At 37.7% G+C, this 15,184-nt stretch overlaps 1 protein-coding gene across 4 annotated transcripts in view; it reads left to right on the plus strand.

The window, feature by feature from the left end:
• EXOC6 (exocyst complex component 6) overlaps positions 1 to 15,184 on the plus strand; it is an 89,049-nt gene that overhangs the window by 64,017 nt on the left and 9,848 nt on the right. For all 4 annotated transcript variants that reach the window (XM_053948952.1, XM_053948956.1, XM_053948955.1 and 1 more), the window contains one exon: positions 551 to 624. In XM_053948952.1, coding sequence (XP_053804927.1) covers positions 551 to 624 — 74 coding nt within the window. The remainder of the gene's footprint in view (positions 1 to 550; positions 625 to 15,184) is intronic.

Raw genomic sequence — 15,184 nt, forward strand, 5'->3', positions numbered from 1 at the left:
ATAGCCAGTTTTGGGTTCAGAATGAGCAGAAGTTCATTACTGATAAGCAGGCTAAAAGGCATGAGCAGGCATTTCAGCTCTGCCTTGACCATGGCACGTAGGGCTTTCTATCTGTTGTCTACAGAAACCAACTCCCACCTTAGTGTTTGTCCTTTAATGATATTTGGCTGGAGGTGGAGGTTTGCTGTAACAAAGGCAGGTGTCTGAAAATACTTTGACAGCCATGGAATTGGTATTATTTTGAAATTCTTCAGTAATCATGCACCTCAGGCTAAAAAATTTCTTGGTTTCTGTGGTCATAGCATTACTACTGGCTTAGAATTTTAAGCAAAATTTCTAATAATACTCCTAAAATTATTATTCTTTAGGATTATTGGAAAAACTGTGGAAAGGTTTTTTGTTGGTTTTTTTGGTTTTAATCACTGTGAGTTATTAAACTATTCCTATGAAACTATGCTACCTAGCATTTATATTGCATAGAGCTTGATTTTTCTGTTAGATTAAAAGAAAAAAATCCACATCCGTAATATTTTAACCTTTTTTTTTGCAGTGTTTGCTAGTTCTGAGCCTGTGCCAGGATTCCAGGGAGACACCCTGCAGTTAGCTTTCATCGACCTCAGACAAGTAAGACACTAGTTGGTGTTTTCTATCCTTCTAATTTCCCCTTCTGACCAATGCTGAAGTTATTAAATTCAAGAACCTTTCATGGTTTTGTATTCCCATGTAATTAGTTGTGAAAAGCAGTTATTTGAAGTGTTGTTAGTGGCACTATTCCCTGTAATTTAGTATAAAACTGTTTCTCCAGTGTGTGGTTAGGGGGCACTGTGCTACTGGAAGTACTGTTACAGGAATATTGGATTGAATTTTGGTCCTGACAATTTTGTGAAGATCCTGTGACACCTTTTTGCAAGAGTGTACGTGTCATCCTGGTGTGTGCTGGTCTGATTCCATTCTGAGCATTTGCTCCTGTCTACAAAACTACTCTGGAGAGCAGAATGAGGCATGGTATTATTTAACATTTCCTTTCCTGAGTTTGTTACATATAATTCTTTTAAACTGTTGGAAAGTAGCTTTATTCCAACTGGATGATCTTTATTCTACATAAAATTTAATTATTTTTTACATGCTGTAATATTGGAAGCGTTCTCCACAGATCTTGCCAAAGGGAAAGTTTTCTCAGACTAAAATCTACTAAAATCTTTGTAAATTTGGACATTATAACCACCATAACAAAGGATCTTCAAAACCTTTTCATGCTTGAAGTTATCTTTTACAAAGGATTTATTATTTCACAAAATTCTAAGTGTAAGTATCATTTAAATAGTGAAATGAATAATTTACTGCACATGGGGGATCTTTACCCTTCTGCAGATGTTGGTGATATTTTTCAGTGCCATTATGAGCCTATCAAAGTCATTTAAAAAATAAGAGGAAGTAGAAAAAGAATTCTATACCAAATTATCTATATAGTAAGAATATCTTTGCTTTTAATAATTTAGTAGGTTTTTCACAACAAGATTATTAAAGGGCATTTCAGAAGGGAGGATTCTTGAGACAAATGTATTCAGATTTTCAGTTTTCTCCTGGTAGTTAGAAAGGACTTCATTAAAGTGTCTTTTAAAATGAAAAAGTTAAAAGGTAGGGTTCTCTGTTAGATTCTCACAGTAATATAATAATGAACAATATCTGCAGTGGGATAAGTGTGTGCTATGTGAGAAGGCTACAGGATTATGGCTACAAGACTTGTTCATGCCACAAGTCATGCCTTGACTAGCAGCCTTCCTCTTTTGGATTCTTTTTTAACTCTTTTATTGTTAGTGTCAAAAGAGACTAAACATCTTCCAATTTGTACTTAGATAATTTTAGTTGAAGGGACAGGATGTTGAGATTTTGGCACCATTTCTGTCATCCACCTGAGTGGAGTCCTTGCGGAGCCTACGTTTGTTTCAAGGGAAAACATGATTTCCATATATGCAAGAGGGCAGGGTGTGTCCATACTTGCTACAGGAAGTAAAGATTTTTGTATGTTTTAAGCACTAATGGGGAGTATGTCACTTAAATAGGTATTATGTTGTTTGTTAGCAACTTATATTTAGAATTCTCTCAAGCACTTTACAGAGGATGCTCTGTCGGTCATGTGAGTTTGATTGACTTAATATACTTTATAAACAGGAAAATTTTGAGCAACTCTCTATTGGGTTGCAACTGGAGCTTGCAGATGTAGAACAATTCTAGTATATTTGGTTTGGTTTGGTTTTTACTGTATTTTTGTGTGCATCACCAAAAGGCATTTCAAGCACACATCAAAAGCTTCTACCATTTAGTAAGGATTTTCAGTGCTTTCCCTCTTCTCCTTATTTGTGATCCATTTCTGTCTTAATAGGGTAGATGACAGTTCTTTTCAAGAATACTTAGAAAGGCAACAGAGCCTTTTTCAGAAGGTTCTTATAAAAGGTCATGCTTCTGTTTTTTAGTTTGAATTTGATACTTCTTCATGAATTGCAGGATATGAAAGATAAGGAAGTAGGTCCAGTGGTCAGGTTTTACCTGCCCACCCGGACTGTGCCCTGAGGTCAAACTCCTGATATTGGCTGTTTGGTACAGAGGAGCTGATGACAGGTAGGGGCTGATACAAGGGGGAAAGCCTGAACCGTATCAAAGCTAAAAGGCAGGAGATTTGGGACTCAGTGAGAGACTGTAGCTAAAAGATGGATCAGCAGGATTGCCCTCTTCTTAAAAAGCAGCTGACCTGCAAGGGAAAAGACTTTATCGTCCTGCCAATCACATGGTTGCTAATGGAAGCCAGTTATCTCAACAACTGCTACTCACTCTGTGCTGTACTAGTGCAGTGTGTAAGATTCATGAGGGTTGGGCAGTAGGATATTATAGCACGTTTTACTAATGAAGTAAAGTCACTTACAGGGAGCTTGGAAGACAGAGAGAGGAGCTACACGTGAATGATTACCATGTAGGGAGGAGCAGCTTTGAGAAGAATTGCCATAGGTATTTTCAACCTAACAGTTCTTGATCCTCTATCTTTCCCTGAAGACAATGTGTAGCCAGCATGTTGCCCCGAGCAAGCCCACTTTCCTTCTTCCTTCCACAGACATAGAAGAGCAAACAGAAAGGGCTGGCACAAGAAAGAGTTGTGTCTAACAAGACAACAGTAGTTAGTAGCAGGGAGCTCTTAGAGGACAGAAATCACAAAGGAGCAAGCACGTACCAATGTCCCGTTTGAGCCACCTCTGTCTCTTTATACTATTCTCCACTTATGCTTTTGTCATACTTAACATGCTCTTTAAAGATTTTTGTAATCTGAAGAAACCCTAGTCAATAAAGATTTTTTGTGCTATTTTCATCACCACAGTATCTCAGCATCATCTTACACAGGTGACTTGGTGGAGTTAGCTGATCCCACTTGGTCATCTAGAAAGCAGTTCCAGCTAGTTTAGCAGGTAGAAAACTGGGGCAGATTCATGGTTCTGTGCAGCTGCAGTAATTGTGTCGTGCCTTATGCCACTTGTCTTAGCACATGACCTGAGGTCACACCTACCTGCACCCTTTGACCCCACTTAAAGCCATTGAGGGGCCATCTCAGCAAGGCAATTATCAAAGTGGCATGTGCTGCTTTACAGAGCCTGGTTTCTGGCATCTTGTGGAGATGACCCAGCTCTCCTGCAACTTGCACTGCTCTCTGACAATCATTTCTTGCTACTGTCTGTACAGAGAACCTGGGTAAATAGTGCAGTGGCCCAAAGTGAGGGGGGAATAAATTCTGGGGACTTTGCTACCAATTCAGATCTTAGGTCAATTGGAATTAACCTCCTAAAGTAAACAAGTCTTAGTTTGTCTTACTTGAATCGTCTCTGAGGAGGAAGCACATGCATTAGTTTTTTCCTAGTTATGATCTGTTCTTTAGTGCCTAAAGACTAGGGTTACAGTTCTGGAATGTGAGGCAGTTTCTTGTATGTCCTGTACACTTAAGTACTGTGAGGATAAGACATGAATATTATAATTTGTTTGTTATTTTTTAGAGAGCCAATGTAGTATGTAGTGGACAAGATCAATAACCTTGCGGTAGGCTAAGAGTTCAGCAGTTTCTGTCCTAGGCCAAATGTCCTGATTCTTAACCAAGTGGGTGCTAACAAATACCTATTCTTGAAATCAAATTATTTCCTGCAGAGATATAACTAAGCTGCCAACATAGCTTGACTTCGTTTCACTTTTGACTTGACAAGTTGATCCTAATGTTTCTGTCCACCATCAGCAGTGCTTAGGGGCTTCTTCCTCTACTATCTCATCTAGCTTGATGATTTGTGGAATTACCTTGTTTTGCTGGGTTGAGGAGAACTGTGTCTTATCTGTGTTCTTTTGGCACTTAAGTACATGTTGTTAACACCTTCCAGCTGCTGTCAGTGTTGGTTCTGCAAGGGGCAGCAGTCTCAAGTGAAAATGATCATATGCTGTTGGTAACTCCTGAGTTCAGCAACCACAGTAGCAGTATCTCCACCCACATGGCAAACAGAGTTTACAGTCTGATGGTGGTGTCCTTCAGATGGAAGACCAAGGGCTGTGATCAACAATGTCCATAAGCTCTGCTTAAGCATGGGGGAAATTTTAGAAGAGCAGTTTCTGTTTGTATTTTCTCAATGTTAGAGATAAATTGTACACAAAGTCATGACACAATCAATATGATTAATATAGAGAATAATTTATCATAGAAACATTAGAAGATACTTTTTTTGTCAGACTTTTGTTTATGATGTGTGTACATAAGCATGTGCCACTTCTGTGAACTGAAGTTATTGGTAGTATACAACATGTATTCCATCTGCAAATTGACACCTGATATTTAGAAGTATAATACATTTTCTTCTAATTACGAATCATTGATAGTTTATTTGGTTGCTTGTCCATTTATACTGGAATGTGTTTTCTGGTGAAAAATATTACTAATCTTGTGAACTGTAGTGTTACATGCAAAAAATGTAATGTAAATTTATTTGAAAAAGGAAATTGTTATTACTACTTAATATAGCCCTCCTCTTCCCATTCATTACTGAGACATAGCATTGTCATTCTGATAAACTCAAAAGGAACTCCTTGTAGGTAGGAACTGTGTAACAGGCCACTGGGCTTCAATCCCAGGCACAGGATTTTCTGACACTAAAGGCAGGGTGACAGTTCAGTCTTCCCCACTGTTGTGCTTGCAGTGTTTAATTTGAATTAATTTCCTGTGGCAGTAACTACATTTCAGCTCTGGCTTGTCTCCGATTCCCAAACGTGCAGCCTGCCAAAGGTCTTGCCATCTGTGTTCCCTGTGGAGAATGCTCTTGAGCCCTTCAGTAGACCTCAGAGAATAAGTTGCAGCCTGCTGCCAAACCTGTTTGCCATAGCTCTTGGAGGCTGAGGGCTCTAAAGGTGTGCTCTGGCTTCCTTTACAAGCTGACAGCCCACAGAGTGCCTAGGCTTTGAAATTAGTGGAGTATACCCACCCTGACCTCTGTTCTGACAGAGTCTTGAACTGGAAAAACATCAGGAGTTTTCAAGAGGGAGAAATCCCCAACAGTATGTTTAGGAGTAAGTCTTAAAAACTTCTGAGTTTGAAGATAAAAGTAAGACTTTTTTTCATAAGGCAACAGTTTGAATTTTTAATTAGAAAGTAGTATAGAACATTTCATCTTTTGCTTCCTGAGGGAAATGGTTGCTGAGACTTTCATCTTCACAGAGGCTCTTTCACAATGCTTACTGATCCCTTTCCCCCTGTTATGCACTCCCCAGCTTCTCTGAACAAGCAGAAGAGCATGTTACATCTGTAACATGAAGCCCAGCCTCAGGGTGCTATGTAATGGGATTTGTGCTTCTCTAGTTTTCAGTGCAGTGCTGCTTATTTAGCTAAAGGAAGGAGCTCAGGTTTCAGACAGCAACAAAGCAGGAGTTGCATCTCCCTGGATTTCAGAGCATAGATCCTCACTTTGCTGGAGGAGGAAGACAATTCTTCCTGGACTTTCCCTTCTCCATAAATTGACTAAGGCAGGAGGGCTTGAGGCACATTGTGAGCAGAACAGGCACAAGTCGAGGTTCAATATCTCATATATTTGCATCATACAATGCATATGCATCTCTGGGTTTAAAATGACAAAGTTATTTGAGTATGACTGCAAGCAAAATGAGCATTACCTGGCTTGCAGGAAAGACACAATATTTCTACAGAGTACTATATTCTTCCAAGTAAGCAGGAATTCTTCACACAAATGTGACAACTCGTTTGTAAGTACTTATATTCCCCAATGGAATCTCTTACTTTTGATTTCTCCTTTTCAGCTATGTTCTGCAAAGCCTGTAGTTAATCACAATAGGCTCAGATCACAAGCTGTGTGTATAGATATTTGTGAGGAAGATCTCAATCAGTGCTCTGTACACAGAAGCAAGCTGGCTCATCACTGGGATGGGATTTATACCTGCCAGCTGGTAAGAATTAGGAAGCTTGGGAAACAAATGCACAGAAATTAGCAGCAGGAGGTCAAAAACAAGCATGGCTTTGGATTCACTATCTTGATAAGGATTTGCAGAATCAAAGTAGAATGGCAAGTTAGTAATTTCCTGGTAGTAAGGAAATTCCTACCCTGTAAGTGCCAGAAACTAAAAGCACACATGCTGAGTATTAGGTGCCTGTGTATTCTTTGGGACATTAAATCATTCGTCAAATTCAGTGCAAAACAGATTGTATCCAGTTCATGTAAATGTCCCTTTTTCAGCAGAGAAGTGTAAATAACATGCTGATCATGTACCAGGTTTTTGCTCTAGATCATGGTGTACTAATGATGAGGGGGCATACTTGAAAACAGGTTTGAAAACCTCAGTGTACGAATGCTGTTACTTCACTAGCTCTACCAATACCTCACTTAACAAAAATTATATACATATGGCGATTTAACTTCAAGATACCCCATTCCACCTATGGCAAAAACCTGAGTAGTTTTTCCAAAGGAAAGTATAGTATATTGTGCACAAAAGGCTGTGAGGTGTAAAGGTGTAATGCGTAAGCAGAATGCCATCTCTTCATCGACTGTAAGGAATGGCATAGGTGCCTAAATCATGGAAGTTATAAAAATAAGAAAACTCCTTATTGTTCCTTTAAGCTAGTTAATTTAATGGATACAATTTTTTGAGTTCTCCTCTTACTTAACAAGATACACACAAGCACTAAATGAGCCGACAAGAAATCTGTACTATGTATTTAGAAACTACACAGAACTTGGGAAGCACTGACTCAGCTTGACTTGGAGACCTACAGATAACAGTCTTTGAATAAGAACATACACCTTACTTAGGGCATTCTATTTCGTTGTTAGGTGAATTTATATTTTTGGGAACTGAGACAGGAAATAATATTTATTGATCTTGTTTGTGCAGATGAAACACTTGACTTAGAACTGTGCAGGGCAGTTTCATCTTCTAAATGCTACCATCATGGAAATCACTAAAAGTTTCACTGGAGAGGTTGATCAAAGCAGATATGAAGAAAAAAAAAAAGAAAAGAAAAAGTTGGCAAAACCTGCTGTCAAGACTATTTAGATGGATATATCGAATCCCTGTCGGAATACTACCATTACATTTAATCAGCTTTAAGCTCTTCTTGGTCATCATTATTTTTGCAAGTCACAGTTTAGAAATAGTTGATCAATTAATTCAAAACATACAGAGCTGTTGTTGTGATGAAAACTTCATATATCTGGAAAACCTTTCCATTCAAGAAAGCTCGTCCCATAGTTACAGAGGAAATTCATATAAGATTGGGACCTAAATTTTATCCTTGGTAGTTGAAGTGAAATACCAAGAATACTCTACATATAATGTTAGAACCCAAAGGCTTCTGTTTCCTTGGGCATGACACTTAGTTTCTTTAATAACTGGCATGCTGTGGAACGCTTTGTGAAGCAGCCAAATGACATTATGAGAGAAGGTACTAAATAAACTTTATCTGGAGAAGGTTTTATTCTTTTGCAGAAGGACCTGTTGGTAGGAAATTTTCAGAAGGTTCACTTCCAGATAATTTCTCAATTAACAAATATCTTCCTTCAATTAGAAGCTGATCTGTGTGCCTGTTACATTTGTGAAATCCTGCTTACCCTTTGAATCACTGATACACATTCTATTCAGTCAAAGTTACTCAATGAAATGAAGATTCTCTTTAGTTACTCTTCTGCTAGCAGTTTTGCTCCCATCCAGTCCTTGCCTTTGTCATGTAAGAAATTATGTACGTGCAAGGAAGAAAGATTTGGGTGCACAGCTTCCCGAAGCTTGTGAATGCATTATATTGAGCTGTTGCTTTCCTGCTGACAGCCAGTTGCTGCAAGATCTCCAGCATTGTGTCTGGGCTCTTCTGTAGCCATGAGTTGATGGATGGAGTTCAGTTTTGGAGCCCCATCTCCCCAGTACTTCCTCTGACTTCTGTGAGCAATTTTGTTCCTATGAGTAATGAATAAGCATTGTTAATTAAGCAACACAAGAGAAGAAAATTATTGGTTTTCTTCAAGTTGCATGTTACCTGTATTCTCTTAATGTTTCTAAGTCCTAGTCTCCCATCAGGGAGCCATGGAACTGGTAGTTGCCTAGTGTATTAAGTAATTTCTGCCCCAAAATCACCTATTTTCTCCAGCCTGATATAAACTGGTAGTACCATTGGTATATAGTATATACTGAGCAGCACTACTAACCCTTTAACCCTACAGATTTGCCTTCAGTATTTTTTTCAGTTGCATCAATCAACATACTTAGGTTTCATTCCTTTTCTAAATTATCTGTCAATCACATGCAGCAGACAGAATACCCCATTTTTTTCCTTTTGCTAGTTTCTTCTGTGAAAGTCCATCTCATCTTTGAAAGTCACTGCAGTGCAAATATAAAATCCAGTAAAATCAAAGGAATGTTTACATCAGGAAAACAAGAGTTTTTCTCTGCTTCAAAACAGTAACAACACAATGAAGGAATTGAATGGGCATAGTAAGGCAATGACTTGAATTGGTGAAGTGTACTTAATGAATGTTTATTCATTTGGATCATAGTATCTTAGGAAAAAAGATCATATGTTCAAAAGTGTTTGCATAGGATGTACCATAATGTGACACTGGTCTGCAGTTGGCTGTCTTATAACTGCAGAAATACAAATTAAAAGGTATTAAGCTATGTCTAGGTAGACTGCCTTCAGTCAGTCAGTGAAATTTGGGAGATGAAGTTAATACAAAGATACCAATAACTGGCAAAAGAAATCGTTGAATTTCATCCTAGTTTGTTATAACTGATTTCTGAATGAAGTGCACTAGTTGTGCTGTAAGCAATATGACTGAACTAGCATGTTCTTAGGCACAGCTTATCATATATGTTAACATTTATGGTTCTTATGCGTGTGTCAGGTTTGGAGCAATTCATACTTCTACAAATTGGGCTATTTAACAAAGTTCACATGGAAGATTCGCATATAGATTGTGCCCTCCTTGCAGAAGACTTTATCTAGAGCATTAGTAGCAAAGGAACAGTGCAACTTAAAAGACCCTGCAATTACAGAAAGTGTGAATAAAGAGTGAATAATAACAGAAATGCAGAAATAAATCAAAATATGAGTAGATGGAAGCACTAGATGATGGGGAGGAAAGAACATAAAAATATGGGTTGAGGTGAAAAAAGGATAAAAAGTCAAATTGTGTCTGTAAATGTACTTTATTATTCTTACCTTTTTCTTTCTGTGTTTATAATTTTCCATGGTTTATGCTGAGACCCAGTAAGAGCAGTTTTTAAACAGTAGAAATTTGAAGAGATGTTTTTATCCAAAGAAAAGAAAGGACTTCCAGTACACAGTTAATGGTGTTTAAAGTCCCTAAAACTATGGGCTTGCCTTATTCCCAGGAGAACTCAAGCTTTCCCAGTTTCAGTAGTGTGCCTCCAGGAAATCGTTCAGAAGGACACATAATTAGCCCACACTCTTCCAGAGTGCACAGTGTAACTTGATGCAGTTAAACCAGAAGACAGTTTTCATCTTTTGACCCTGTGTCAAATGTGTCAGTTGAGTAGCTTACCTGAGATCTGTAAGACAACATAGGCCATCAGATATTTTCCCATAGAAAGGAACATGCAGTAGGGCACACACACAAAACCACAATTTTAAAACTTACTTATTAAACCTTTAAAACTTACTTATTTTCAAAGTAACAGAAAAAGTGGCCATTGAAAGTGGCACAACTCAGTGCATTGAGATTCTTTTTTCGGTCTGAAGTTTAAAGAAAAATGTTTGCCCTTGCTGAGGACGGAAGTGGCTCTTTCACTTTAGGCACTAAAAAGATACTTAGTCCCCTGGAAGGGTGAATGTGATACTGTCATTCCAATGCACATCCAAATGATAGTTCTGGGAATGGTGAAATGTTTACTATAGTGTCTCTGTCTACGTCTTGCATCCATTGACATGCAGAATAGTTGAAAAAGTTCACAGTGAAATGGAATAATGTTGAATAACTCCTAGACAGAAATGCCCTGGTACTCTGTGTGAGGTGGGATGGTGGTGGTTTGTGTGTATCAGGGTGGGGCGGCTGCAGGGGGGACCTGTGTAACTGGTAGAAAAGGCACAAGTTGAAAACTCGAGTGACGCTGTAAGACAGCCCTCATAGCTTAATTAAATAAAACCAATAATGCGATTTAAACTTCTTTGAGTTAAAATTACTTTAATAAGGGTGTTAATTACTAGAGGATTAACACTGCTTACATGTGATAATAGATCTGGTCAATCAGTAAAGGGTGAGAATAATGTTCGTTTAAGAAGCAAAAGAATCTAGCACAGGATTACTCCCTAGAAAGGGATAACATTTCAAAGTGGCAAGTAAAATCAGGGGAAGGTGTTTCCAAATTGCGGAAGGCATTAGAGGCTGAATTTTGCCATCATTACTCAGCAAAAGTTCCATGTGTACTGGGATCTGTTGGAGCTAAAATATGAAGAGTAATTATTGCAAATTACATATAAAATAATTTGTAATTACTCGGTCTTCCAGGGAAATCATAAGAAATAATTTTTTAGGTAAAACATTTAAAGAAAATACTGTCTATAGGATTGAGGAGAAAATGCATAATCTAAAGGAAAAAAGACCATATTCTAAGGAGAATACCTTCTTGAAGATGTATTTCTTAGAAAAGAAATTGTATTGGATTATTGCCTTTAAGCAAAATGGGTTTTTTCCTAATATGTTTGCAAACAACAGCCAGAGGAAAAAGATCTTTTGCAAAAACCCAATTTAAAAAAGGAAATTTTGAGGTATCCAGGTTGCAACTTGCTGGGCTTGGAAGCCTTTGTTAAACTAAGTTATCTAAAGAACAAGTTAACAAAACAAAACCAGGATTTTATATGGGCTATAGTATTTGCTAAAATGTTTTGACAGTCATTTGATAAATATAAATAGGGAAGTAAATGTTTTCTTGTAGCTGAAGAGGAAAGTGAAGGTTGTCCATGAAAGAATATGAGAATTTTTTCCTAATGATTTTGGCTTTCCCTTTAACTTGTCTCTATTTACATTCCTGAGCTACTAACTGCTGAATTCCTTGTCCAGAGGTTCTCAGGTCTAGCATAGCTTTCCCTAAGGGATGTAACTTCATCTGCTATAAAGGGTGGTTATGCAGCCATACCCTGAGTGAACTGCTTTGGAAGAAATAATTATCTGTTTACAGTAAACTTGTGATGGCCACATCTGTAAGTATCTGTGCCTTATGGATTGCACTGGATTTTTTGTTTCTGGATGCAAACAAAATTATGCTGTTTTGTAGTCTGTTATGTCTTGAATTTCAGTGGCTTTTCACGTATTTTAGCTCAGCACCCAAGATCAGCTGAGATACTTTATTGAGCAGTTGCTGTATTTGTATCTGCTTCCTGCAGAAGCGTTTCAGAGAGACGCCTTGTATATAAAATTCTAAGTGTTTTAATGGCTGCCTAAGAGAAGAATCTGGCACACTGTGGCTATAATTTTTTACTTAGATGTGCAGCTTTTGAGAAATGCACAGATGCTAAAAGAAATGAAACCAAAAGAAAGTTGTTAATTAAAAAATAATTACTCTTTTGTATTAAACCAAACTATTTCCCCATACCTGCTGTAGAACCTCAGTTTATCTCAGTGGAAATGATGTGATTCATGGTACACACTGTAGATCATGGACTTCTGTGGAGATTTAATTGCTGCAGATTCGAGAGTGCTCATAAACCTTATTGACCTGATGTATATCCTCCTGTTAAGTTTAATCAATCTCTGTGGCAATGTATTTTCACCATATTTCATAGATGTAATTTTGTCTGGTGTTTTTTCCAAGTCAGAATGACAAGAAATGACTGGAAAGTTGGGAGAGGGAAATACCCTGTTCACTGAATCCCTAGTTCCCAGAAGTGCCTGAACTGGTGGTGTCCTGGGTCTGTTCTTGAGCTGCAGCTTCACACAAGTCTTCTTTTCCTCTGTAAGCACGAAGCTGATGCCATGGAGTTGTGCCATGCTCACTTGTCTTCCCATAGGCATCAGTTTGCATTTGCACACCAGGGCTGTGTATCTAAAGTTCCTTCCTTCAATCCTAGAAGTAACTGGACTGAAATTGAAACTGGAGTTGTATACTTGGGCAGACCACTGCAGATGATTAGTTCTAGGGTACAGCAGCCTGACTGTCTGGATTAGATGTGTGTGCATACAAGGACAGTTTTGGGGTAGTTAGAACCAGCATTTGTCAGATAGTGACTTCTTGTGGTATGGTGTATATACATACTTGTAAGACTGCAGGCGTCTGGAGTTACTCTTATGGATAGTGCTAAGTATTAAATGTGACAGATGGGACAAGAGTGTTCAATTCCAGAACACAGTGTGGAAGTGGAAGCGTGTTTTGTGTTTGAATTTTATTCTAGTTACACCAAAATTAGATTAATTGAAATTAGACCCACCTCTAAACCAGAGAAGGTGATTAAAATTTAACTTTAGATTTTGAACTTTTAAATTACATTTTCATAGTGAATCATCTCAGATGGATTTTTACAGGAAGGATTGAGACAAATGACACAGTTTTAATCCCCAAGAAGCTTATTTTAGGATAGTGTGCCTCATCATATGCTATTTATGGCATTATTTCATAGACAAGTGAATAGTTTAAAGCAAACCTGTTGTGAGTCTAGTGCAAGTAAAAAAAAAGTGCCTATAGAAAATTAAAGATCAAATAAACTAAACTATAAAATTTCTTTTTGGTAGATGTCAATATTTAAGTACTACTGGCAAACCTGTGTTTAAAAAAAACAACCAGAAGCCAAATGAAAATTCCAGCTGAGATTTAACTCTGCTATATTAAATGCTTCATAATTTGAATAATTGAAATTGTGTTTTCAAAGTCTCGTTCAGGTGAGAGGCAGATGGCCTGTTTTGGGGGACTGCACTTGTCACCCCTGCTTGCTGTTTGAGCGTGTACACCTCTGTGTCAGGAGCTCAAAACCAGAAAAAATGGTGAATGACCTGACCATTGCATAATACACAATTTTTAATCCACACAAATTTTGCCATTGACATAGTTTTATGCTTTGTCTAAAGGGACTTTGTGTACAGACTAACACGCTTGACAGGAGCAATTTGGCCAGAGCCCGTGCCCTCTGGAGCCTGACTGTCTGCCAGGCTCCCACTTTTCAAACTCTTCTCTGCTTCTAGACTCAAAAGATGGTTCTTTTGCTACTAGTCCAGCTTATTCTTTAATGATGAAGAACAACACACTTCACAATAAACATTTTCACTGTAATTAAACAAATCTTCTTTGAAGAGGTATTACTTGTTGCCGTACTGGGTGTTTCATAGGGCCTAGCTATTTATATTTGTCTCAGAAACTACTTTTCTGTGTCTTCAGATGTTACATCTTGGGCTGCTTGAAGTTTTAATTGGATTTGTAAAAATTATATGTTGTGAGTGTTTTTCTGGTTATGGTAACAGCAACAAAGTTGTTCACGTGGCTTCAACAGCAAATATTCTGTTTTTTAGGTAGGCCTAAGTTGATTTGAAGTGCCAAAGAATTAAAAAAAAAAAATTCATGAATGTAACAAGACCAGGCATTTCTCAAAGTGTGCCACAAGGTCCAGATTTTAGGAAAGAATACTGTCCTTTGCAAGGATTTTTTCTTATAAAAGATATATGAACACAAATAACTTCTGTTTTCTCTTAGCATAGCAACAAATCCCAATGGTTCAGCTGTCATAACATTATATATTGTACATTTATGAATGTGTTGAAGATTGTATCCCAACATTCAAGATAGTGACAGATAAAATTTCACTTATAAATTTGAAACAGATGGTAGCATTTAAATACAAAATTATTTCATTCCTGTGAACATTTCAATGTCCCAAATTTAGACACAATTTCTAAATGTATAGTGCTTAAGAGGAAAAGGCAGGTTTTAATGCAGTGGCTTAAAAACGTTAAGACACTGCCTTTCTAACACAGACTATCCTTCCTTTGAAAATCCAGGGCTCAGTTTTCAAAGCATTGTCTAGGAATTTAGCCTGCGACCCCCATTGACACTAATGGGAATTGCATAGCTAAGTCCCCATAACATCACTTTGAAAATCCATTTGTTGTACCAATTCAGAAAAATAGCATAAACTACGGGGAGACATTCACAGATCAAGAGAGCAATGTACACTTTGAAATAAAAGACCAATGTGCGTTACTCCAGTTATGTGATCAGTAGAGACGATTCTGAAATTCACCACATTCACAAAATAAGTCACCAGGTCTAAATAAAACAAAATATTTTGGCAAGTGGCAGGCAGACTTGCTAACCAGGCTAACAAGATGTTTGTCAGCAGTAATGAACACCTACTGATTAAGTGATAATTGTGTTTGGTTGGTATGGTGTTATTCTACAGTTAGCAAACTGTCTTTTTTTCTTTCAAGCTGCATTTAGGTATCTACATTTTAAGTAGTTCTGTTGTTCTTTTGCAACCAAGAAATGTTCAGAGTAAACAAGACTTGTCCAGTTTTGATTCTGATCCTGGTCCTTTATGTTTTGTTTTCCAATTTAGTAAGTGCTCTCTTGGTGTGCATGCTTTAATTAACAGGAGTATAACTTGGTGAATAATGATGGTGTTACCTTCATGGTCATGTAGACAGTATTTGTTGGAAAAAAATGTATACCT

Source organism: Vidua chalybeata, chromosome 8 (assembly GCF_026979565.1).
Source record: "Vidua chalybeata isolate OUT-0048 chromosome 8, bVidCha1 merged haplotype, whole genome shotgun sequence".
NCBI classification, from domain to species: domain Eukaryota; kingdom Metazoa; phylum Chordata; class Aves; order Passeriformes; family Viduidae; genus Vidua; species Vidua chalybeata.